At 45.5% G+C, this 26,932-nt stretch overlaps 1 protein-coding gene across 4 annotated transcripts in view; it reads right to left on the bottom strand.

Annotated features, from left to right (window-relative positions):
- The window catches only part of FBXW4 (F-box and WD repeat domain containing 4), a 61,492-nt gene that overhangs the window by 13,491 nt on the left and 21,069 nt on the right, over window positions 1–26,932 (bottom strand). For all 4 annotated transcript variants that reach the window (XM_071812076.1, XM_065843671.2, XM_071812077.1 and 1 more), the window contains one exon: window positions 1,505–1,570. In XM_071812076.1, coding sequence (XP_071668177.1) covers window positions 1,505–1,570 — 66 coding nt within the window. The remainder of the gene's footprint in view (window positions 1–1,504; window positions 1,571–26,932) is intronic.

The following is a 26,932-nucleotide window of genomic DNA, read 5'->3' as shown; positions in this document are numbered from 1 at the left end:
TGCTGTGACAGGTGAAGAGGGGAGAATAAGTTTGACATTGCAGTCATCACAACAGAGGCCCAGTGGCCTAGGTTGCCTTGGCTTTTTTATTTGCCTGTCACTCAGGCTTTGACGTTATTGAAAGATCAAACTCCGTTGTGCCTGTTCATTACCTTAATCCTATTTTCTACACAGCTTTATTATCTCTTCAGGCTTGCTTGGGAAAGGCTGTCAGAGAGACTGAAGTAGGGGGGAGAAGGTTGCCTATCTCCTCACCCCTGTCAGATGCATCTATTGAAGAACAGCCGGAAGACTTGATGGGCAGGGGTATCACAGCACAGCCTGCATCCTTCTGGGGTACTCCAAAGGCACTACTGGACTAGGTTGCTGAGAAACATGCACCAGAGCTGAATGTACTGGCACTGTCTTTTCTGCTCTAGCTTGTCCTTTGTGAGATGCATCCTTTGCAAAGTCTTTGTTACTTCAGAGAAAAAGAAACTGGTTTATATTTATATTTGAAGCAGTTAACTCAGACAATCTAAACTATCTCAACTATAGATTAGAAGGCAATTATCCTCAGACCTGCCCTGCATCCACATCAATCCTCCTTTATTTCCTTTCCTCAAATACAGCTCTGCTGACAGCCCTCAGGCCACTTCTTCCATTGCTCCCCTCTCTCTTCTCCCAGAGCCCACCAGCTCACCTCAATCCTGACAGCACTCCCTTGATAATCTGTGCTGGGCCACTCCTACCCAGGGCGTACCAGCCCTGGAAAGCTGAGCTGCCATTCAATAATCCTGCCAAATATTTCCTATGTGTCCATCACTACACAAAGACCCCCAGGCTGAGAGTTTCAAATTTGTCAGCAGTTGAGTTTCACGTCAGGATTCGAGCCCAACTTTTCCCCAGTTGCTAAGGTCAGCACCTTCACCCAACAGGAATTACTCAAGGGCCTCAAACCAGAGGCCACAGCAATTAACCTCCTCAATGCTTATTAAGACAGAGAGAAGACAACATGCCCAAGTCACTCCAGTAGATAACCTCTCACCACTCCTTGCCTCCATGAGCTACCAGAAACACCAGCCAGGACAAGATGGCTGTAGAGCCTGCCTTTGCCTCTGGCTTCTGAGCACCACGGGCAAGTGGGTGAGCAGGAGGATACAGGTCACCTTCCTCACTCCTCTGGCTCAGGCTGAAGCATCAACTGAGACAGATGAAAAGGAAAATGTAATGGGCATATTCGGATTGTATGTTGGTAATGGGAAGAAAAGAAGATGGCTGTGCCATCAACTAGAAAAGCTGGGAAAAAAAGTTGGTTTTCTCCCTACTGAACCAGAAACACCCTCCAAATACACCTTTCCACAACAGTTTGTTCTGTCCCCCACTCCATCTCACATCTCAGGTTTAAAAATCCCTTGCCTACATGGACTAAAGCAATGATTTTACGGTATCTCAAATATTGCATTTCTCATTGTTATTAACTTTTCTCATCAAGTTTCCCCCTGTAACTTTGAAGCTCACTCACCTCTCAATGTCCCAGATTCTCAGAGGTGAGGTGTGTCCACAGCAGGCTGTCCCTGTCACAAATGAGCTGTTAAAAAAAAAAAAAAAATAAATACTTATTAAACCTCAGGTTCTGAAGAAATAGTGCATGAGCAACACAGAGAAAACAGGCTACAAGACAGACTTTGAATTCTGGTCCAAGACTATTTCAGCATGTTCCAATGCATTTCACAAGGGGCAGGCAGCAGCAAAGGGTGACATGCTGCAGAGCTCCCAGTAGCTCAGTTTCCCAGATGCAGCAGATCACAACTGCAGAGAACTGGCAGGACAAAGATGTGTTTGCATATGCAAAGGGAAAATCTAAAACAGGAGTAGCTGTACACTGCAACAACATTTTCAAAATAGTTGGCACAGTAGTCAGCACAGTGCATATACAGTCAGCACTGCAAGCTGCAGAAAGACCCCATGGAAAATTCCCTGTTACTTCCTACTTCATGTCTCACTTCTGTTTGCTGGCAACTTCTGAGCACACTCATGAATTGGCTGCAGCATCACAGGCCTAACAAATCACAGAACAGAGGTCTCTGGTCCAGCCTGCTCAAAGCAGGGCCAATTTCAAAGCTGGATCAGGTTGCCCTCCCCAGTGCTCAAGCATTCTCTATTACAGGCAGCACGGCTTTCCTGCAACAATATTTGGCTCAGTTCACACTCTCCAGCAGGGTCCATTCCAAAGTCCTCTTTGGCAATGTTATGTCCCAGCTGCACATGCTGGCTCCAGTGGTCACCTGATAGACACTGGCCTCAAACTAGTCGCTACGACAGGAACAAATCATTAAAATCAAGCAGCAGGAACATGGGTAATGTACCTCTCCACACCACACTGCCCATGACAACTTCTTATCCTCAGTCCAAATAAGAGAAAGCAGCTCATACAAAGATTTCTAGGTAAGCTATAACTGACCTGTCAAAAAGCCACATTTATTGCAGCTACCAAGAATAAAATTCCAAAGCTATGTTTAAACCATCGCAACAAGAAAGGCATGAATGCAGGAAATGGACCTTGCTTTAAATAAAAGCCAGCTCTACGCTTTGCCTCAACATCTTTTGCAGCATGACATGAGGATGGGAGCTGAAAGAGGAAAGCAAAATAAAGACACAATATCATGTCTGTAAAAACAGCAGGTTTTAAACATTTCTTTGATCCTCTACAACATTCTTCCTTTGGAAGTCAGAAGGTGTCTCCAAGCCTCTACTGTACCAGGAAGGGACTCTTGTAGGGTCCTTGACTTCTGTGAGAAACACTACTGCTGGTGGTACAAGGCACCCAGCAGCAACATGGTGAACACACACTCAACTCAGTCAAAGCCAGAGAAGAGCTATGTGGAAGTAGGGCCAGAACTCAGGACTCCTAAGAGCTACAGCTATTGAGGCTCTCTTGTTTTGCCGGCTTTATCCCTTCTACCCAAACTCACATATCTGGAGATGTCCAAAAGTCCTGTGACCCCCAGCTGCCCTTTAGGGCCAGACAAGGGCCGCAGCACCAGAGCTATTTCAAAGTCTCTCCAATTAGGCTGCCTTACATGCAAAATCCCAGGTTCATTGGCAGTGCACATGCAGTTGGCCTCATGTGCCTGTAGGACAAATCACTCCACACAGATGCTGCAGTGTGCACACATTTCCACTGCATGGAAGTCCCTGCCCAAAGTCTGAGAGCCTAAGGAAAAGCCAATTCCTGCTGCTGTGCAGCAGCCATGAGGACCAATTTGGAAAATGTGCAGCATTTTGTATTTGGAAACAGGGTTTCTGCTCAATAGCTGCCTTCCCTTCACCATAGTGCAGGACAAGAGGGAACACTTCCCTTTTGCCAATGTCTCCCATCTCAGAGGAAAACAAGCAAGAGACACCCACTCTGACAGCTCACCAGCCAAACCCCATGTCTGGAAAGCAGCACTTTGGTCAGGGAGTCCCTCAGCTACAAAGCTAGGTGTTGGGTTTTGTCCCTCCCTCCTCAAACATAATCCATTAATAACTACTAAAGCCAATTACCGTGGTTAGAAACATAATAGCAGTCAGGGAGTCAGTCAAGCAGGCAATTTGATGCTTAAGATTTTTCTTTTGGGGGACAAACTGACTCTGTCCCAGCAGAGAACGCCCTCACGTGGGAGACAGGCCTCCTTTGTGCAGAAGGTATGCACAAGGCTTTGATGGTTGCCACAGGTCTAAATTAGCATGGAGGCACACCAACAGGGAGAAAAAGGTGGGAGGAACAGCAAGGTCTAATCCCCACTCATGCTGTCAGTTCTGGACTTTAGTTTTCCTTCCTCAGTCCTTACCCCCAACCCCTCCAAAAAAAAAAAAAAAAAAAAAGCATTAAATTAAGAGATTTCTCTCCAGTATTGCATACAGGCTTCAGAGCCACAAACAACTATCTTCTGGGTAAACCTGACTCCGCTCAGTCAACGGGAATTTTGTCTCATACTTAAGCAGGATCAGGTTTGCAGGCCTTATCTTTAACAGGCTGGAGCCCATTAGCAAGCAAAGATAAGACTTCTCCCAGAAGAGTGGGGCACCTTCACTGCCAAGATTAGAAAGCAGCATTCACAAGACATGCACAAGAAGTGGTACCAATAAGAAATTGTCAAAGCCTGGGAGGGAAATGACCTGGAAGTCTGGATTCTTGGGGCATGATATAGGACCCCTCACCTTGAGTCTGGTCTGCAGGCACACACCTTCAAACCCCACGCTTCTCTTAACTGAGAACCTCGCGGAGATGACAGTTTCACTCCAAGCAAAAGGGCAACACAAGTCAGCTTTGGTTGGTCTAAAACAACTTGCAAATTGGAGCTAAGAATGTAAAGCTCGGCTCCAAAACTTGAGACATTGTTCAGCAGAACCGAAGCCTTATACCAGGTTTGCTTCTTTAAGTTTACCTTCAACAAGGCTTTTTGTCTTAGGAAGCACAGAGCATATACACCAAAAACCTCTGACCAAGAGAAGCGTAACATCTTCACAACTGTTCTTGCCAGCTGCCCAAAAGAAACAATTCAAGCTGAGTTACTACGTTAGTATCATTTATTTTGCCTACAATGTTTTCAGGAGTCAGAGAGATTGAAGAGAGACTAAATTGGGAAGAAGAGAGTACAAGATACCCGATATATATTGTAGCAGGGACAATCCATCTCTCTGAAGTATATGATACTACTGATGTACGCAGACACTGACCAGATGCATATACAAGCTTCATAAAAAGTACTGTGTCCAATCTTCATATGGTCTAAGAGATGCAAAGTCCCTTCACTACTAAGCTTTCCTCTGCCCTGTGAAACCTGCTGGGTACCAAGACCACACGGTTCCTACAAAAGGCTCCTTTAATGGAAGAAGGAGCACTGTTGCAGGGCTTGCATAACAGGGCATGTCATCTTCACAGGGATCCCCCGGGAGGTAAAAACGTGCAAGACAACACAGAATTTCCACCTCTGCTATACCATAAGGCAAGGGTTTTGGAGAACATTGAGACAATTCATACAGGGTACGATTTTGTTGTCCAAAGCAATGCATTTTCCAACTCATCTGATACTTTGATGTTCTCTTTCCCATTTCAGACTTCCCGCTCAGAAAAGGGAGGGAGGAAAAAAAAAAAAAAAAAAGAAAAACCTGCTTCTACTGAAGGCAGAACTCCTCCATGCTACAGAAGAGATATTGAGACATTTCAATAGAGATCATTCTCCCACAAGAGAAGTTGGGCCAGGACATGAGAGAGAACACACATCCTGGCAATGCTGTTGGAAGAAACACAAGAACTTCTCTCCATCTGACCGACTTGTGGTTGTTGGAAGATCCCCTGGCATTTCTGGCAACAGCAACAGTGCCCTGGCTACAGTCCAGCTGCAATGATCCCATGCCTGCTCCCAAGGTGCCAACCACACAGTTTCACCCCACTTGTGGCATCCCTCTTTTACCCCATTGTGGACAAAACATTGCCAGATATGGATGAACCAGAGGGTAAGATGTAGCTGCCCAACAGTTCTTTTGGAAAGATGCTGCTTGTCATGAGGCTTGGAGACAGTCTTAGCTCCAGAGACACAAACCCAATTGTACAACACATACCTTCCTCACCATCAGCCCAGCCTTCAGAGGAGGCACTGCCCGAGACAAGAATCCTACAATGCAAAGTCATTGAAGGAACCTGGCTGAAACAGGCCTTTTCCAACTGCTTTTCTTTCAGTTTCCCCTGTGCCCCAGGCTTGCGCCTTTCCCCTGTACTGTAAACAGATTGCTTCTCAAGTCCTGTTCTGCTCTTCGGGGATTTCAAATCCAGAATCTGCTTGACACGTGCAAGAGCCTGTTCCTTCCTCCTCGCACACTCCCCCACCCCCTGGAATGGGACATCGTTGTTCCATTTTGGAGATTATTATATACAGAGATTCATCGGACCGGGAAACAAAGAAGTTATTACTTGACAGAGTCCTGCAGCTGCAAATGTGGAAGGCGGGGGAAGACGAGGGGGAGCACCGAGGGAGATGACAGGGGGGTTGGTAGCAGCGTTACGAAAGCCATCAACAGAAAGGACAGCTCAAAGATGGGAAACATCTTTTTTAAAAAGTCTCAAGTGGGATGAGAAATGAAGGAGAAGAGAAAGCAAGTCTGAAACGGAGAGCAGAGAAGACAGAAAGCAGTCGGTGCCGATGGTGCCACGGGTTAAACGCACGGGTCTGTGGGTTTGTGTAGCCTTTGATTCAGCACTGACACGCTTTGGCAAGGGAGGCCACCAGAGCTGTCAAATCCTTCACCAACGTGCCCATCAATTGTATTCAGCTCTCCCCGACCTGCACTGGCATTTTAATTACTGTTGGGTAAACTAATTTGTACAAATGAAGGCAACTCTGCCTAATAGAATATGCAAGCTCTCTGACCTCTGACAGGCGATGACACAAGATACAAAGGAGGCAGAGGAAGGCTTTTTATCAGAGCCTTATTACTCTCTATTACTCCAATTAGTTAAGCTCCAGTGCTCCTAATTGGGGGAAAAAATTGCAATTAAATCAATTTTTGATGGGCTGAAAGTGGGTTAGCAAACCGCCCTGCCTGTGAAACACTGATATTATAGCAGCAAAGGTCAAAGTCTTTGTCGGCACCTGTGGGACCCCCACCTCCCCTCTCCAAGCCCCTCTGTGCCCCCCCAACACACACACGCAGCTCGCTAAGGCGAATCATTAGAACATGTCATGTCTTATCGCGGCCGCCACCATCCTGCTAACCTCATCAGTTGACATCATTATGGAAGGTAACTCCTCCAGCATGAATACAGTGCTAAGGTCACACAAACTTGATGGAGCCCCTGCTGAAGAGCCCAGGAGGCTGGGGAGCACATGCAACAGTAACAACATTGTGAAGGGGAGAGGAGGGGGTCGAAAACTCAGTGCATGGAGTTTTGGCACCTCCAGTATGAGGCTTCTCCAGCAGGCCAGACACACACAAAGGGAGGGAGACAGCTCAGGGAAGCAGGTGCTCCTTCCTCAGGGATATTTAATTTGCAGGAAGGAAAAAAAAAAAAAGCACAGCATCAGTTGAGCATTTTCTTCTCCATGAGAAAGCAGGCACCACAAACATGCAAGAAGTCCCACCTAGCTTTGATTTAGTCAATGCTGGACAAAACCAGGACCGGGTGGGCATGCAGGGCTGGTATTGCTACTTTGCTACCCCAGACTGATTCCTTTAGCCTCTTGCAGGATGACCAAAGAACTGAATCACCTTCATTGTCTCAGAAATCAGTCAGGACAGCTGGGTTATACACTAACAACTCAGTAGCAGCAAACTGAACAAAAATCAGCAGGTAAGGCAGTTGCACCAAAAATCTGGCCACTGTTAATGGGCCAAAATTACAGCTTTCCAAAACAGGGAATGTGGGGAGTGGAAGGCTATTTAGAAGATGGTAAGACTGGAAAAACTAAAGAAGCCAATGACACATGATATAACTGTCTGAAGCCTGAAATAACAAATGCAGGTTGTATCCAATTTATTACAGCTCTGCAATTTCCCTCTGGCTTTTGGCTCCAGGCTAGGTCTTTCCATATTCCTCAGTCCTCAAGAGCCTTCCCACCCTTCCAGTCCCATGCACCATGTTCCCTCTGCATCCTTGTCATGCAATGATTCAACTCCAGACCCTCAGTGCAAGAAAAACAAAACATCATCCATCAAACTGACTTAAACATTTCCTATCTGTGCTGGTGGCTGCTGTCTGAGGCTCAAGGGTATCCACACTGCACTTTGCCAGCAGACTCCTAAAACCAGGTTTAAACAGTCTCCTGAAATCCCCACGCTACTCCAGACTCACCACAAAGAATTGCTTCTAGAGTTCTCTGGAGCCGAGCATATATTTGGGCCAACTGCTTGCATGAATGTAAGATAGTCTTGTATTTGGACTCAATACAAGGACTGAGGTCCCCTAAGCAAGCAGAGGCCTGCTGCAGCATAGCCTCATCTTTGTTCAGTGATGAATAACACTGCCAAATAGAACCAGCAGCTGCAGGCAAATGACCAGGCTTGTACCAAAAATGGACTGGAAATTGCTCCTTGTTCCTTAAGCCTCACATGTATGCTGCAGTGTCCCTCAGGGCATCAGTCAGCTCAGGGTTGAACTGTGCTCACAATATGCACCATGTATCGCCCACAAAAAGTACAGAAGAGCTCTGCCACTCCCCACCAGGGACTCCACACAAAGAGAAAACAAAATGCATAAAGACAGTTGCATGAATGCTGCAACATTTACAAACATTGCTGCTCCAAGAGGAACTGCCATGGTCTAGCACGGAGCATCAGTGATACAGGCACAGACAGACAAACAGCTCATGAACATGCTGCCTCGAGCCCCAAGTGAAGCAGCACAAAGTGGTCCCCAGAAAAAATGGCATTTGGATTTTGTACTGAAGGGCACTGTAGAGAAGCTGAGTTGAAACAGTGAAGTCTCACATTTGAGGCAGAACTCCAGTGCTTCTGATAGAAAAAACTCTCACATCATTGTCTCCCATGTCACTCACTGCATGCCTCGGGGTAGAAGGAATGCCGTGATTTACCTCTCCAACCCTCTGCCTTGGCCTCTCACTCCAATGTCTTGCTCTAGACTTGAGAGACTCACAGGCTGAAGGACAGAATAAGCCTTCATTATCCCCTAAGGCCCAATACCCAGCATGACAGATGGATCACCCCTACTCTAACAAGCTGATTAGCAGGTACCCAACCAAAACACCTTCATCTTGCCTTCACTGCTTTGCAGTTCCACCCCATATTGTCTGCCCAAGTCATCCCAATAATCTTGTTCTCTGACACTTTGTCAGCCCTGTTGCAGGTAAGTTTTGTGAAAACATGCAACCAGACATAGAACACAATCCCCATTTCCAGAGAAAAACTGAGCTCAACAACTTAAGGCAGAGATTCCAGACAGGACAGACAAATGCACAGAGGCCTCTTCCACGTTGCAGCACTGAACAGGAAAATACCCTTTATTAAAAATCAGTGAGTCCACCTACAATCCTGATGTTCCTATGGCTGCTGGCATCTAAATGTCACCCTTTTTCCTCCAATACTCCACACGATACATGCTTTTATGGAGAAGTGTCCAGAAAAGGACCACACTCAGACTAGCTCTGTAGAGTTGACTGAGGGTCCTGGATGTTCCCATACAAGAGGGATATTCAAACAGTGCTTTTCACAGTGCTGCTGTCATTTTTCAGAACCTCAAACAGAATTGCCTTTGTGGCTGCACAAGTATTTCTACTGGGTTGATATCAGTCCTACTCCCTCATTAAAGGGAAAGGCTTGATAACCTTTGTTTAACAGTGTAAAACACTTATTTGTACGATATGTCCAACACTCTTTATCATGCTCCCTTGCTCCCCCAACATCTGGGCTTGCCAGGCATGGAGCACTTGTTCAGGACAGAGGTCTCTGTATGAGAGCTCCTGCATCCCTAGCTCTATCCAGACTCAATCTCCAACTGATGATCAAGTTATTACTGTTATTGCAGGAAAAGAGACTCCTAAACCATAGAAGAAATGTAATCCAGTATGTAACTTGGGCACCGGTCTGAACAACACGTACCAAACATCAAAGGGTTTGAAAACCCACGTCAAAACTGTTTTGTCTCTGCATTCCTACCAGGCCTTTCCATGAACTGAGCTCTCTTTGCAGGCATCCACTGGGATTACATCTTGGAGGCCAAATCAAAAATAAATGTGACTCTGCTGGGAAACCACTTTTGAGTCTAAAAGCTGGGCTGTGCAAGAAATACAGTTCTCAAGTCCTACCACAAAAACCTTTTGGGGAGAAAAAGGAGGGGAAAAAAAAAAAATAGGAAAAGGTTGAAGTCCAGTGACTTCCAGGTCAGTCCAGGTGGTTAAAAACAACTACAGTGAGGTTATTTCAGCTTAGCGGTAATCAGAATAAAACCTCACAGGACATTTTTCATTTTCAGTACCTATAACATCAGAAAGGCAAAGAAAGTTGCTACTAAGTTTACACTTGTGTTTTGAGGAGTTTAGAGAGGTTTTTTTATTGTTTCTTCTTCTTTTGCAAGTGCAAGTAAAATAACCAAAGCCGGTACTGGACTTCTTTAATTACACTATGCATTCTCCCTTACAACACCACTAGGGTGATCCCAGCCATCTGCAGCAACTTCATCCTATGTTCTACTCTTGCTCTATTCCCCAGAGACTGGCAAGACTCCTGCTAGGCATCCACCAGACAGCACACTCTGCCCCCAACTGCTGCACATGCCATCTGCAATACAGTGCAAAGGAAGTGCAAGGTGACTTCATAAAAACTCTACCTTAAGCAAATCCACTGATTTTTTTGAACCAACTGAAAGGAAGAAATGGGTGAAGCTGCTAGCAGAGCAGCAGCAAAATATGGTCCATGGATGAGAGCCATGAGATACCATCTGCCCCTGGGAGAAGGCAGGGCACCCTCAGACCAGTAAACATCAGATATCTGAAGGCCCAGCACCCAGTTCTCACCCACCTGAACACCCACCTCCAGCCTTTACACCCAGCACCTATCCCCTCCCTTCTGGGCTTGACACCATCAGCTTTCTCCTGCAAGGTGGAAGACACCCTGAGCCTGATCCTCACCCACGTCCCCAGATTCAGCGTCGCCCTCAAGCTCAGTGCTCTGGGCCCACACACAGCCTTACAAGAAGCCTTGAACTCCAGCCCTCACTTTCTCAAAGCTTGTCCAGGTGTAAAGCTCCAGCGATTCCTTTTTCTTTGCCATTTTTCCTCCCTCCTCCCTCTCCCCCTAGTCCCACCAACACTTTCAGGCCACACAGTGAGCCAGGAGGTTGGAGTCCATGAGGACCACTACAGCAGTTGTGCTGCTTCAGGCCCCCCTATCCCAAGACAATTTCTAAGAGCCATTTCTTACCCTCCCCTCTGTGAAATGATTTCTGTTAATTGCCTGGTGGGAATCACTTATAGGTGGGGGAGACTCTCTCCCCACATACACCCTGGCCCCTAATTGGCTTATTGAAGTTTTAACAGGGCTTTCACCTGGAGAAGCTGGTAATTATTCCCTTCATTCCCCTCTTGCTTGTACCTGTAGCTTCACACTTGGGGCCTGCCTGGCTCCACAGGGGGGACTTTGTTCCTTCTAACTACAGGCCCCACACAAATGGGCCCGGCAGCAGGAGAACACAGCAAAGTGGTAATTTTCAGCCCGGCGTAATTAGTGAAGGTTCTTTCAGCCCAAACTGCTGAATGGGGAGGGGACCGCTGGGGAGGGTGCGCCATGTGGGAATGGCAGGACAGGGGCTGCTCTCAACGGGTGAACAAAGACCTCTCGGGGGCTCTGATCTGGGGCGATCAGGAGGAGGGGGTTGCAGTAGGACAGCCTGCCTGGCAGAGCAGGGGCACGGTCAGCAGCGGGACACGCGCCGAGGAGCTCAGCTTATGTCAGGCATCTTTTCCCAGCCCATGGAACAGGATAGTGCAGAATGCCAATAAAGGGGTAAAAGAGAAAAGAGATCCAGTGATGTACAATAGGAGCATGTGAAGAGGTGTGATGCATGACAGATTCTTGAAGGCCTGGTGTAGCCCACACTCCCAGAACAGGATTTCTAGTCTACTACATTTGCACTGAGATTAAGCCAGTCAACAGACTTGCAGAGAGGAAACTGGACATCACAGGTCCCAGACAAGATAGCCACAACTGTGCCAAGGACAGAGTGACAACTGTTACTGCTGAGAAAAATCACAGAAGAATCATTCATCTCTTCCAGCATCTGCCCCAAAAGTCAGGCAACAAGCAGAACCAGGAGGACAGCAATGAAAGCTCCAGGTTCTCTTTTTGTTGAACCATTTCCCCTTAGCAAAGCAAAACTCCTTTTCATAGCGGGACCTCACTTATTCCACCTCCCTTTTTGCAGAACTAAAGGCTTGTAGCAGAATCTACCAGGAAACCTGCTGCATGTGTTTTTACCAAACCACATGACTTCCAGTGTATTGCTCCTGTGTCACACCAGACTTTGGCATCAGCTGTCCCACAAGCCAGAAACAGGCATCTTGTGGCACAGTACCTCTGTTGATTCTCAGGACTTACTAGGATCTACACTTTTTTTGAATTATCACCATTGCCATCAGAATAGAAGTCCTTGTCCTGGCTGGTCAGCTCCAGGCCCTTAGACAAATTAAACCTGCTCAGCTGACTCGATCACAGCTCCAGTGTGATGAGGCCTTCTTGGTTTTATGTTGTTATATTTTGAAAATACTCATCTTGTGTCCCTTATGATTGCAGTATACTACTGGAAAGCAAGAGCTGTGACAATCTAAAAGCTTGGTCCTTATTCTGCAACAACAACAACCAAATGAAAAGCAGGCAAGTGAAACGATGTCCACTTTGATCAGAGCACCAGTTACACAGGAGTGCTGAGCAAGCCCTAGGAGATGATTCAGTCACAAAAATCCTGACAATAAGTAAAAGAGATCCTCAGAAACTCAATATGTATCAAGGAGACAGGCAGCACAACCCCTACGGCACAGACTTGTAATTTCTGAGCTGCCTAAAATACACAGCTGTGACCCAAAGCTGCAGCAGGTGGCAAACTGGAGAAGTTACCCACTTCCATCCCACAATACCCTGGTTTCTCTTCAGATCATTTACATCTTTCGCATTTTACTCAAGACTCCCACAGAAAGGTCAATTTTTCAACTTCAATTTTTTTGCAGCCTCACCCAAACCGTTTTAAGTACTTGCCATGGAAATGAGTTCAGCTAGATCCTGTGCGCCTCCAGCGCATCAATGCTTGAGAGTTTTTCCTTTAAAAAAAAAAAAACCTTTTGACACTTCTGAACAAAATATGCTTGCCATGAAATCAAGGCCAGCATCTAAGCAGCAGACACAAAGAATAAATATAAGCAGACCCAAGCTGACCAGGCCAGTTTCAAAGTGGGAGAAGGCATAGCATGTTTCCTATGCTCACACCTTATCACAAACCTCAGAGTGTCCAGGGCTTTCTCTTCTTACAACCCCACACTCTACAACAAACGGATGTGTAGAATTGATTTAAGTAAATAGTCCAGCTGTCATTGCTTCGCACAAAAATCTAAACACGTGCCCATGAGCAGAAAATGTTTAAGGAATCATGCTGCAAAACCTCTCCTATTTCAAAAATATCTCCTTTCTGTTTTTTAAGCTTCAGGACTACCAATCCCAATATACTTTCAGACGTGACTGGCAGAGTTTTCAGTTAACAAGTATTCTTTCAAAAATGCATATATATGTTGACAGCTTATCTAAACTTTTCCTTTAGAACATACGACAGAAAATGACTTTTCAATAAGCCAGCAATCCACGCATGCCAGTGAGGTCAGGGGGAGGGGAAAATCCTTTCAGGTTTGCCAGAACAACTAAAACCCAATAATGTTTCAGTTTAAAAGTAGAGATGAGAAGAAATCTGTTTTCCTGATGCCACAAGTGATGAATTATTTTTTTCTTATTCCTTTTGCCATAAACATACACACACACGTATACCAAATTCAAACTTCCCAGTTCGGGATAATTTTTTTCAAGTTATCAGGGTGGGGAAGAAGAAGAGGACTTCTCAAATGTAGACTTTTATTATCTTCCCACAAAGGGCAGCAGTTCTTTTTCCACATCATACAGAGACAGGAGCTGTTACTTGTTCATGCTTACAGGGAAACAAGCCAAATCACTTAAAAATAGAATGCTTGATCTTCCTCCTCAGCGTTGTGATATTAAAAAAAAATCAAATGAAGTCTCAATTTGTTGTTCAGCAAGGGAGTAGGAAATAATACTCAGAGAGGTTTAAGAAGCTAAAGACCTGGAAATGTGAAAGGGAAGAAGTGTGTATATGCAGCACATGCTGCATAGAGAGCTCCAGGACACTGAGGCATGGAGACACAGGTGCTCTGTGGGGGAGGCAAGCAAAGCCTCATCTGTGTTTAACTCAGCCATGAAATGACTCCTAGAGCTTTCCTGCTCTGATCATTCCAGCCCCAACACAGACATGTTTGCAACGACCTAAATTCACTTGCCTTTAAAGCTCCGGGCAGCCTCCCCCTCCCCAGCTCTCCACTCTATGCAATATGACTTGCTTCAGGCTTTTCATGCTGTTTGGAGCATTTCATCTGTTTGTCCCTAGGCGACCAAGATCCCAAACGAAGCCCCTGCCCTCCATCTGCAGGTTCAGGGCAAGCTTGGTTGTGAGCAAGCACTAGAGTGAGAAACAAAACCCCCCAGCTGCCCTGCATGCAGGGAAAGGTACGTGAGATTTCATTAAACAACCAGACAACACAAGTCTATGGCATAAGGATGTTTAGTGGCCACCTCCCACACAGATCCTGAACTGTGCAAAAGCCACTGAAAAAGTTTTGCAGGAGCCAGAGCTCAAACCATCCTGACAACAATATACAACAAAAAAAAGTTCACAGCGTCAGTTATCATCTTCAGTATCTGTAAGCAGGCTGGGTTGCAAGGCAGGTCAAGAACTATTGAATTTCACTGATAACTGAGATTAGCCAGATGAAGACAGGAAAGGGATCAGGCAAAATAGATTCTGTAGAGGCAGGGAAAGGACAAGGCAAGAAGGTGAATAATAATTTATGACGACACTTAATGTCAGTATACTGGGGGAAAAAAGAAAAAAAAGATACAGACAACAGAGACAATGGAGTAGGAGGGAAAAGATTTCACTGGAAAGGATTGAGAAGAAGTCCCTTCAGCCACACTTCTCCCAAGTCTGCAATGGAACAGAGGATTCCCTGAAACACATCCTTTGATATCAAGAAATATGTGATAAAGAAATACAAAGTACCACACTGGCTCCTGCCCCTTAGTAAGCTGCTATCCAGGTGAAACAGGACAACCTGCTGGCAGTCAGTCCTCCAACACTTCAAGGAACAGAAGTCTGGAAGCTTTATATGCACAGGCAGCTTTGTGGGCAGGTGCATGAAACCACAGTTTCCTCCTTTCCTTTCCATGGCCTGCTCTATTCCCATGCACTCAGAGTTTAGGAAATCTCATCCAAAACCACAGTTATTAAAAGAACCATTTTGACTTGGCAAGTCAAACACCCACATAAAGAAATGCCAGAACCAAGCTCACTCACACATCCTCCAGTGCAATGAGCACATTAAAGTGTCAGTATTTGATTCTGCAGCAAGTTAGTAGTGTCCCAGTTGAAGCTGTCACTGATCTTCATCATGTGGATACACAAGATCCAATTACATGACCATCAATTCAGGTCAGCCTGCATCTCTGTGGACTCCAGTCAGAGGTTGCACTGGGAAGAAATGATGAGCTTATCACATCTCGGGAATGCCTACAGGTGAAGTCCGTTGTAAATAACAACTGGCCAGCAAGTAGTTCCAACACTGGTGGTTTGCTACTGCTTCACAAAAGGCCATTGATACTAGAATTGGGATGGTTTGGTAAAAATACTAAAATCATCAACAGAGCAGAGCTCTAACCAGGGGAACCTTAACCTCTCCTTCACTGGAAGTTGGGAAGGAACAGGCAGGAAAGAATCTTTATGCACTTGTCTTGTTTCTTACCCTTCTCCCTAGACATCTACTACTGACCACTGCTGGACACCAAACACGGGGATAAATAGATGCTGGATTGACCCACCATTGCCAAAGAACATGAGAAATGCCCACCTTGGTCAAGCCATGGCCCATCTAGCTCACTGTTTTGTCTCCAGTAGTGGTACTAAAAGATACTGTTTAGAAAGAACACGTAAACTTGGTAAACTTGGCAACTTTCAGTGGCCCTTCTCTTTGTACTGCCCCAGCATCCACAGTTGTTATATTGAGGATTTTTAAAAATGTATCCCCACCTAGTCCTTCATTATGGACCTGCTATCCATGAATCTGTCAAATCCCTTTCAAAGCTGCTGGCATCATCCATCTCCATAACCTTCTGGAACAGAAAGTTCATGACCAACTGTGTTAAGAAATACTATATTTTGTCCATTTTGAAGCAATCTCCTAGTAATTTCAAATGTCTCTGGTTCTACTATTGTAGGATTTGGTGAATAACACTTCCACACTCAAGTTTACCCACCACCATCCTACTCTCCATTTCTTTTCAGGCTGTTTTTACCAAAACTGGATAATGAAGGCAATCAAATATCAATAACTTCTGCTAAGTGTTTGACTTGGGACCAAATATGAGGAAAGACCACAAAAACAAGTTACAAACTAGTAATGCAGCCATTTATTTGGTAGAGAGGAGTGTTCCTCTGCTGTACCTCCTCTTCAGACCCTGTTGGTTCATTGTCCCTTCTGATGCAGTTTAGAGTTAATTGGTTGCTCCAAGCTTTGAGTCTCAGTCACTCCTAGACCAGCAGGGACCCACATCACCGGCTTCACTGCGAGAGCTGGAGCAAACACAGGTCTGAGGACCATCAGGGTCTCACAAACCATACTTTGGGAAGCAGAGGACAGAGCCATTGCACAGTGGGAACAGCATTGTTCACCTGCATTCAATACTACTAAAGTATCTGATATTTTCCATCACATACGAGGAATGTGAAGTCCTTGCTCTGACGGGCTACAAACTCATCTGAAGTGGTCTGCACACAATTCATGCTCCCAGGTTGCTCTGAGACCATCAGAAGACAGATTAGTAGAGAAACATTATTGCTTTTCTAATTTCTGGAGTAGGGTCCCTTGCTTCTCCACTGTCAATGAGGAGAAAATCCAGGCAGAGCATATGGAAAAGGAAAACATGCTCTAGGCCACATGTGTTAATCAATGTTCTGCACAAGTCAGAAAATAAGAAGCAAGAGAAATCCTGTTCCATCAGACAGTTCTGCTCTATCCCCATCCCTCATTAAATCAGCCTGGACAGGCAAAGCAGGTCACTGAACAAAGCACAGGTGCAAACCTTAAGACAGCTGCACCAGGAGGCAGAGACCAAGCACAGCAATAGTAACAGTTGCTGCTCGGCACACATTAGTCTGTAATTGCACCCTCTGATCACTCCTCTCTTTAGGTGGTTTGTTGGTTTTTTTTTCAGCAGGAGGAGGAGGGGCAAGAGGTACATACAGAGATGACCACCAGACTTCTTTTTCCCCTGAAAAAGAAAAAAAAAGCTGTTGGGTTCCAGCATGCAAGCCTCTATCCAGCCCCCACACTAATAAATCTGTTGGACTATCAATCACCTTGGTACAGGTCTCTCCTCTCAAAGGAAATGGGCTCTCTCTCTTCATTAGCTCCCATATCTACCAACCATAGCAGGGCCTCATTTCAAGTCCTCTTTGATGGACAGCTAGACTTAGAGGAACATGTACCTCAACCTCAGAGGAAAGGGAACAAGGATTTACTAATTAGGGCAATGCACATTATAAGCTGGATTTAACACCTGGCCCCAAATTAGCCCTGCACCTGTGAAGTGTCAGGATGTCTACAAAGCAGTAGGAGTACATCCCACATGCAGGCAGATGCACAGATGGTGAATGGAAAGTCATGAACATGCACCATCCCCTTAGAGCAAGAAAATGGTTGCAGCAGTTGTGCTTCGTGATGGCAGAAGGGAAGGTAGAGAAGTCCTGAAAATCCTAGAAAGTGAACCACAGAACACACTACAGGCAATACTGCAGAGGGAACAGGATTTCCAATCTGCCTTCCAGTCTGGAGCAGTTTCACACTGAAAGAAAAAGAAACCAGAGGCAATGGAGCCAAGGAGAGAGTCATAGCCAAACAGTTCTGTCCGTGTTTCCAGTGTCTGATTCCACTCACAAAGATGCAGCATGCCAGCTACCCAGGGAAGCTGAAGTTTAGCTGCAGGCAAAGGGCACTCTGGCATGCTGTATTTCAAGCATATTAGCACACAAGCCAGATGCACAACTGCACACATTGAAAAGAAATTCCCATTCTTCAGAGAAACCAGTTTCCCTTCAAACCTGATTATCTCCTCCTAGTTATTTGCTCCTCTCCAGATTCTAGACACTCTGCTGCTGTTCCCATCTCCTCTCTATGTCCCCCAGTGTTTAAAACATCGTTTACTTTACTAATCCAGAGTCATACTGATGCACTTTCTCATTTTATACAGTTTGCAAAGCATCTTTTGCGAGAACTGAGGTGGCTGGAAAAGGCTGGGATAGGAGACATCATCATCCCAATATGTGCCAGACCCAACATGGGAGAAAGTCCATTTCTGAGCCATGCTTTCATTTTGACAGTATTTTCTCTAGGCCTGAAGATACTCCTGTGGGCTGTGCTATGCTCTGTGTCAAAATGGCCAAATTCAGCAGCAAGGGTTAAGTCAGAGATTTATGTTTATGAATTCTGCAAACTCATGTCATCTGTAACCTCATCCTGGGCACACACATGACAGAGCCAGCTCAGCACTGCTGCCATAAACCCTGTCCCACCCTGCTAGGAATCACCTTCTGTGCAGACAGGACTCTTCCTTCAGCAGTTGCCTACAATCTACATTCCTGTGCTTATTTATTCCTTCTCCTCAGCTGGAACAGGGAATTTTGTAACTATAGATTAGCCGAGCCATATATGTTGCCTACCACACGCCTGAAGAAAATCCGCCTTTCTTTTTTTCCTCTTTTTTCTCCCCCTCTCCCAAGAGCACTGACTGATAAATAATCCAGTCCCTGCTTGGAAAAAAGAAACTGTCTCCCCTTCCCCTCCTAATCCAGAGGTGCAATGTAAAACCTTGTCACTTAAATTCCCTCACTTACTCTTAACACCCATTTATACACAAATATGCCCACATAAAGAGCATCCATGTATGTCTGTTTCTCAAGTTGGTGCAAGCTATTTGGGCCACAAAGCTATGCACAAGCCCCAGTGCCGTCACAAGACATTCTGCACTGGAAGATGGACGCTGCCTTCCCAAGGATCTCTCCAAATTCCTGTTGGACACAACAGCTCTAGTTAAGAGGCAGAATCAGACAGACTTGCCTCAAACAAGTGCTTTGCACAGCATGGACTTGATATGCAGTAGAAAGCAAACTTGAATTGACTCCACTGAACTTAGTCATAAAACACATATCCCTGTGCTTCAAACAAACTTTTGGATACAGTCTACAAATTTGATCCAGCAAGTACCAGCATCAGAAAGTTACCATCACCTGCAGCCTCCTGTAAACTATTTAGTTTCCTCCAGGAAAACTCCGACTAACACTTGACTTCAAGTGCACACAATCATTACTTTCTTCTCTTAATGAACAGAGAACTGGTGAATTACTATCATTCCTCTTTCAGCAGCAGTCTGCAACCTTCACTCTGATAAATTCCGTCCTTCCATCAGTTCTCTCCCAAATATATTCTTTACTTTTAGAAGAACTGAGGGCAGGGGGGAATCCCCCAAAGAGGCCCAGTGCTTCCCTCCTTGTAATGAAACCCTGTAATGGAATGCCCTGCACTCCAATTAGGAAGAAATGCTAATTTTCTCCAGTTGAGCACCCCCTCTAGATGTATCTAATTTGTTTCACTGCTTTCATCTCTCCCCTCCATCGCATTTTCATTTAAAGGTTATGATCTGTTTGTGCCCTCCATGCCGCGCCCTGACAAGACACCCCTATGAGAGGTTGCAGGGGCCATGTTCCCCTTTATAACCCCCTTTCCAAACAAAAACCAAAGCTTTTTTTCCCTCCACTGCCTCTTTAAGAAATGCAGAAAGATGAAGGGGGAGAACAGGGAATTGGGAAGACAATAATTAAAAATAAAAAATAAGCCCTCTTGCCAGTTGGGTAGTTGGCTGTTTCCAACAAAAGGTTAAGAGACCTTTGCACCATGACCAACACCAGTATGACCAGTGCAGGCCAGCTGGGAGAAAAAGCATTACAGAGCTTTGCTACTTCTGCAGATCCATGTTAGGAATAGCTGCCATGCAAGAATACTCTTTTGCAAAAGGTTTTGAGATGCTGAATTGTTCAGCTCCTTGCAGGGTTGGAGAATACATTCTCTCCCACCTGTCAACAGAGAGTGTCTGTCCAGAACAGAAAGGGCAAAGGAAGTTGGCTTAGCTAAGGAAAATGTCTCCGTAACGCTCTTCCTACTCCTCTGTAAAGAGGTTATGCCTTGTTCTGGGACCTGTGTTTGATCAGTTCCTTCAGGAGAGCAGGGGCTTGAGCTGGGTTCTGTGGGCTTTGGAATCGCTCTTCATGGCATCCATAAATTTGTGCTGCCGTGATTCTGGCCGGCTGCAGGGAGGTTTGTAAATCCTCAGGGCAGAACCCATCTGGACAGGATGATTGCCCAGAAGAGCCTTCTACAAAGGCTCTGTAGCACATATGAGACAGGCATCCAGATCACCATGCTGATGCTACACCACTTCCCATAGAAATTTCAAAAAGCATTTTCACCAAAACGATATTAATTAAAATAAAAAAAAAAAAAATCCAGCCACCAACCTAGCATTTCCACCAACAAGGCCCCTTTGCAGTCTGCCCCAGTATTCTCAAATAAAACAGTATCCCTGGGGCTGAACCCTACACACACACCCTGCTCCTAAGCCAAGACATTCATTACTTGTGTTCAGCGTCTCCCCCCTTCACTTCAATTCTCTCCTTCAACTCTTGTCCATTAGAAAGGAAATCCTTGATCTACATTCTCTAGACACAAGTTTCACAATACATGTTCTCAACACCCTACAAGCTGAACATACCCAAAGAACATCTTTGGAGGCAACACAGCTAAGTGGTACCCAACTGAAATGGAGTGGGAACTGCTGGGTTCCACCTGCGGCACAGCCTGGAACAATTACCCTTTTGGAAAAAGAAGAGGAACAGCTGGATATATTGCCCAGGTTTAGCACTGAGCAGCTTGTTCTTGGACAATAAGATGAAGGTGGAAAAGTACTGCAAGAGTGTTTTCTGTTATTAATAGGCACTTTGCTAATACTGCCCAAGATAGCCAGCTCCCTCTCAGTCATTTCCTGCTGCAGTCGCTGAAACCCCTCAGTCAGAGCACTATATGCTCCATTACAACCTATTTCCTCTCTATATTTGCAATGCCTCCAAAAGCTTTTGCAGAATGTCCTGATGATTCCCCACTCCAGCCCCCCTCTGCAGACACTATTCCTTCATAACTTGACTTTCTGGGACCACAGACAGGGAGCGGGTAAGAGGCACACAAAGATTTACTCTTCATAGATAGCACTCTTGCCCTTTCCTCCCCGCCCAGGCCCCCTCTCTATCTGGTCCATGCAAACAAACCCCGAGTGGGAAAGCGCGTTCAGATGAGGCCTGTGTCTGGGCCAGCCGCCTTTCATCCAGAAGACGCCTCTTCCCATTGGAAAATACACGCATTGTGTGAAAACATTTTAATATATTCATGCACATTCCTATAGCTTGCAGGAGCGAGTGGGTCCCAGCACCCTCCCCTCCTGCCTTCCAAATGATTTTCATAGGCAGTGATGCACTAGGAATGCCACCTGTTTTCTCAAATGCCCGCGAGTATGTAAATTGTGGGAATATGCAGGCCAAGCGCTCTGGTTTTATTGTGCTACAGAAAAGATTTTACTAATTACTTGCCTAAACTCCAAAGCAGTACGCCTGCTTTTTTACAAAGCGGGAGAGCGAGGAAGGTGGGGGTGGTGGGAAGAGGAGGAGGGGGAGACCAAAAAAAAAAAAGGGGGGGGGGGAAGAGAGAGAAAGAGAGGGAGCGCAAAGGATGCATTTCAAAGTTTCTCCAGCAATTGGATGGGGGGGGGAGCTGGGCCCAATGTGAAATCATAGAGGTCAAAGGTGGGTCTCCCTCCCTTGTGAGAAAGTCGTGAATCAGGACGGTTTATCAAACGATCATTTTCTTTTGAAACCGGGAGGCAGTGGCTGGGACAATTCTGCAGATGTGCTTGATGAGTTTGGGACAAAAATGGGCTGCCTTCAACCCCCCTCCCCTCTTTAAGGTCTCCCATCAGGGGTTGCTTCTCCCTCCACTGCTTCCAGGACCCTCCCCTCCCTTCTTCAGTGGTCAGCTGAGACCCCCACCCACTGATCGCCTTTGTATTCCTGGCCTTTGGACACACTGACAGGGCCCTTTATGAGACCCCAATCAAGACCCCCATGTCACAGGTACCTAGTAGAGATACCAGACCCTTTTCAAATGAGGAACAACAAGGAAAATATGCTGGCCCATTGTCCCTGCACAGCACCAAGGGAGATGAAAGGGACAGGCTGCTCCCTCTCTGCAGACCGCCTGCCAATCAACCCCAGTTATTAAGGTCACAATGTGGAAATTCTTTTGACCTACACCTAATCAAAGATGCACCAGGGCCTTTTGAGACAACATGGGGGAAGGTGGGAGGGCAGGCATCCCCCCACCCATAAATACAGTGGAGCTTCCAAAGAGAATTTAGTAGGAGTTACCCCAGTTAGTGCCTTCCTCATTGAAAAGTTACAGACTGAACAACACTGGAGGTGGCTCAGAAGTCACGACTGAAGACCCTATGCGACAACTACTTAGCATCCTCTTTGCCATTCCCAATAGCTCCGGTTTGTGCAGGTTGCGGCCTTCACAAAACAAGTTCAGCATCATACAATCATAGAATACGAGGTTGGAAGGGACCACAAGGATCATCCAGTCCAACCTTTACTGAGAAAAGCACAGTCAAGACAAAATGGCCCAGCACCCTGTCAAGCTGAATCTTAGAAGTGTCCAGCGTTGGGGAATCAACCACTTCCCTGTGGAAATTATTTGAATGGCTGATTATTCTTATGATGAAAAATTTCCCTCTTGTGTCTAATCAGAATCTCCCTAGGAGTAACTTGTACCCATCACCCCTTGTCTTTTCTATGTGACTCCTTGTAAAAAGGGAGTCTCCATCTTCTTTGTAGCCAACCTTTAGAATACCCTTTAATTATTGGATCCATCTGACACTGGGCTCTGAAGAAGAAAAACTCAGTAGGTATGAGCCTATGAACCCCAAAAGCTGAAGCACCTGGAGGAGTGACTGGATGCCAGCAGTGCAGAGCAGGCATTCTGAATGCCCCTTGCATTACACAGGATAAAGATACCGAGATTACATTGATTTTGGTGGTTCTTAGGACCATGCAGAAATCTCTCACAGAGAGGAGTTAGGACCCACCTGCAGTGTCAGAGCAAGCAGACGTGTGGTGTAACACAGAGCACGGGTCAGATGGATCAGAGAAGCACATCCCAACACATAGCTCCAGAGCACTTGAAATATGAACAAGATCACCTGGCCCAGGAAAGTTGCTCTGTATCACTGTCTGAGAGCCATCACCATACACTCAGTAGCAGAACAGTTAGACATTATGCTTCAAGCTGACAACAGTAACACAAGAAGTGACTGACTACAGTCTATAGTAGTTCACACAAAAGGGCAAAAAAATCCAAACCCCATAACAGAAACACTTTTCGGCATGTACAGAGGGCTTCTGAAAATGCATGGTTTTGAATCAGGTGCTCCAGAAGAGCCACTTGATATAAATCATCACCACCACCAGTACACATAAGGCCAATCCTGAAGAAACAGAAAGTTCTGGCACGCCTCCTTATGTATCATATCCAACTGCACACAGGAAATACCCTTCCTGATCCCACTGCCAGCTTGCTGTTCTCATCCTACTGGCATCCTTCAAAGACCATCTGGATCAAGCTCTTAGTGAAAAGCAAGAAAATTTGGGGTGGTGGTAGAGCAAAGACACAAACAGTGTGACAGTCACAGCAAGCAAGCTGCAGGTTTCATTATGCTAAACACTATGCTCGTGTGTTGGCTCATTTTTATCTGCCTTTATCCACTTTTAGCTCATGAAAGACACCAGTTCAGTGCTACTCGGAGTCCCCCAACTTCCATCAGAGAGCTCACAGAGGTAACAGCCTACCAGTGCTGACCAACTGGGTGTAATATGAGAAGTGGAAGATTCCAAATGAGCTTTAGGACAAAGACTCACGCTTACATAAATCCTGCTATACTGCTTGTCCACTGCAAGTCATGATCCTTCCTAAAACTGTCTGCTTGTTCCTTGGCTCTTACACAATTGTTGAAGCAGGTAGAAGACAGTTTTTTCTTCTTGATATTAAACAAGCTAGCTCCGATACCAGAAATATTTAGCTCCAACAAGGCATGGATTAGGCTACTGTAAGCCAAGATCCAAATGGACACTTCAACCCAGCTATCTCCTCTACTGTTACAATAAGCTGCAGTGCTCAGAGTAGACATTACTCCAGTAGCACAGAAGACAGGCAATATCCTCCACAATCACCCTCCTTTGAAATGGCAATGGCAGGCTGAGGACCAGCCTCTTGCTGTCCTTAGAGTGAATCAACACTCCTTTAGAGGAGCTAGGCTGCTATCTTAGGACACTACAGCTCCACTTCCTACCTCAGGGCATGAGCTCACATCCTCTGAGTGACACCTTCGGCCTCATTTGGGAGGAGTAACAGTGGAAGCTGAGCCTGGTTAGAGGCACCTGCACCTGGGGCTCTCACCCTGCAAGAAAGGTCCATCCCTCTCTGTCCCTCCCCACACCCAAAAGTAGCCCTTTGAAAGGCAGGGGAGGGAACAGACACCACTCTAATTGCAGGAGTGAAACCTGGCATCCTCCTGCTCATCTACCTTTGCACTCCGTTTCTGATTCTCTTTGAACCTCTGGTACAGCTTGTCAGGTCACCGCCCTCTTGAGAGATCAGAAAAAAAAAATATGGCAGTGATTACTATTGTACACTGATTTGCAAGCTGGAAAAAGAGAGAGAAAAAGAGAGAGAGAAGAGCCTCCGTGTGTTCAGGCTATGAAAGGGCTGCGACTGAAGCCGCCTGAAAAACAAACCCTTAATTTAAATGTTAATGAAAGTGCTGAAGAGACATCAGAGGCTTTCGTTTCTCTACAAGGAGCGGAATCACCAGGTCTAGAATTTATGGCCCCCTTCACCTCCCCTCTCCTCTTCACTGCTCCATCAGCCAGAGAAGTTAGGAAAGGAAAAAAACCCTAATTTTACCATTAACTCCACACTTCCACCCTAGGATGCAATTGCTAAATTATCTGTTGGAGGACACTGATCAAAGGTGGAAAAACAAAGGCACGCTGCACAACCGGGCAAAAGTAAACAGCAGCCAAGGTCTGGTGAAGTTACCTTCTCCCCCCACCAATTTAAAAAGCAAAGAGAAAATGACTGAAAACTGGAAATAGAAACCTCAAACCATAAGGCTGCCAGCCCCCTCAACTAAGTTTCTTCTGTCACATAGATTAAACATATATGGATTCTCCTGTGCAAACCAAGTAGCACAAGAGAGATGCTTCCACCAAGATTTCAGAGACAGACATTCCCCTCAAGCAAGGGGAAGATGAGAAAAAATTGTGTGGGGAAAAAAAAAAAAAACTCAATATGGAACACTGCTCAACAGGATTAGAAACAGCTGCTGGGGTTCTAACTCAGTTACTGCCTCACAAAACCCGCTCACCTGCTCACAACTGCTAGTGAGCCAATTCACAGAGTCACAGGAAAAAAAAAAAAAGTGTATATATGTATATATACATATATACATATATATATATATACACTAATTAGAGTATTGGCCAAAAGTGACAAAAAGGGAACAAAGTCATCAGCCATGTGAGCTTTAGAGGGCAAAGAAAAGAAACTGAAGAAAGGTAAGTTGCAGTTTCTCAGCCTATCGAAGTGTTCGCATACATGTTTTTTCCCAGAGGAGAGGGAAAAGGGGCATATATGTTCATGTGTTCACCCATGTGAAGAAGACCAAACAGAGTAATTACCACACAATTAAAATAGGTAAAATAAAGACATTTTCCTCCCAACATCAAGGGAACAGTCAGGGCACATGGATAAGACACAGGTGTCATTTTAGCTCTAGAGGGGAGAAACTGATACTCATTTCCTGCTCTTCAGCTCGGAGGTGAAAGAGCACCAAGTCAGTTATGACTAGCACACATCTAGAAACCCACATCCAGATCAGTCTCTGAGGTCAGAAAGAGATGGTAGTTAACACCACCACTAACTCCGTAAGTCCACCCTGGGATCTCACAGCTGAGCAGGTTCTTCCTGCCCCTGCTGAAGAAACAGCTGCAGGTCAGAGTCCCTTCTCAATTATTCAAACCGACCAGGCTCCCAAAGGACAGCAGAGCTATTGCTGCCTGCTATTTTGCTGGCAACGCACAAACCAGAATAAAACCCAGTTACTTGTCCCAACTCCTAGAAGGCTCAGAGAGGTTAACTGCAAAAAGCTAGGTCAAAACAGCACCACTAGAGCCAACAGCTCATCTTGATACACAATAGGGGATACCTGCTGATAAAAGCAGAGCAAGAAATGAAGGTGGGGGGAACACTTGAACTGATGCACATTAGGGCTTCAATTATACAGTTAAAACTGCTGCAAAGTTGCTCTGACTCAAGTGAGTTGTTTTGTTCTAGTGTAATATCCAAAATCAGATTGTTTAACTTTCACAAAAAGCTTCCAGATGACCACTAAAAAGAAGCCCTCAAAATTAATCATTTTGACTGATCCCCATGGAAGAGAAGCCCGTTCAGTAAAGGTGTCTGTCAGTAACCCTTCTCTTTCTTCCTTTCCCCAGCAAGTTTTGGGTATGTTTTATAATTTGTCTGAGGTTGTCCACAGGGGCAAAGGTGTCCCCAGATATTACCTCCCCATAATATTCCATGGGAGAGGCAATAAGCTTAACAGAGATTCAAATTAGCATGTTAAAATAGAGGAGTCAGGTCTCAACTCCAACACTCCATAAATAGAAGAGAGTGCAAGCCCGGCTTTTAAAATTCAACTGCTCACAGAACTACTTGTTTTTTCTTTAAATTAAAGATTCAGTGCATATAGCTGGTCTTTGGCACAATCTCTCCTTCTCTCTGGTGTAAACCTGCGTTACACAAACGCAACATTTGCAAGGAGAGGTCAAGTAATGCAGTAGATCAATGACACAGCTGGAAAAGGAGAGACCATCTTTTGGGCTTGAACACCCAAAGCACACCCCTGCAGCAATAGG

This window comes from Patagioenas fasciata, chromosome 8 (genome assembly GCF_037038585.1).
Source record: "Patagioenas fasciata isolate bPatFas1 chromosome 8, bPatFas1.hap1, whole genome shotgun sequence".
Taxonomy (NCBI): Eukaryota; Metazoa; Chordata; class Aves; order Columbiformes; family Columbidae; genus Patagioenas; species Patagioenas fasciata.
This window is presented reverse-complemented; position numbering and strand designations above follow the sequence as displayed.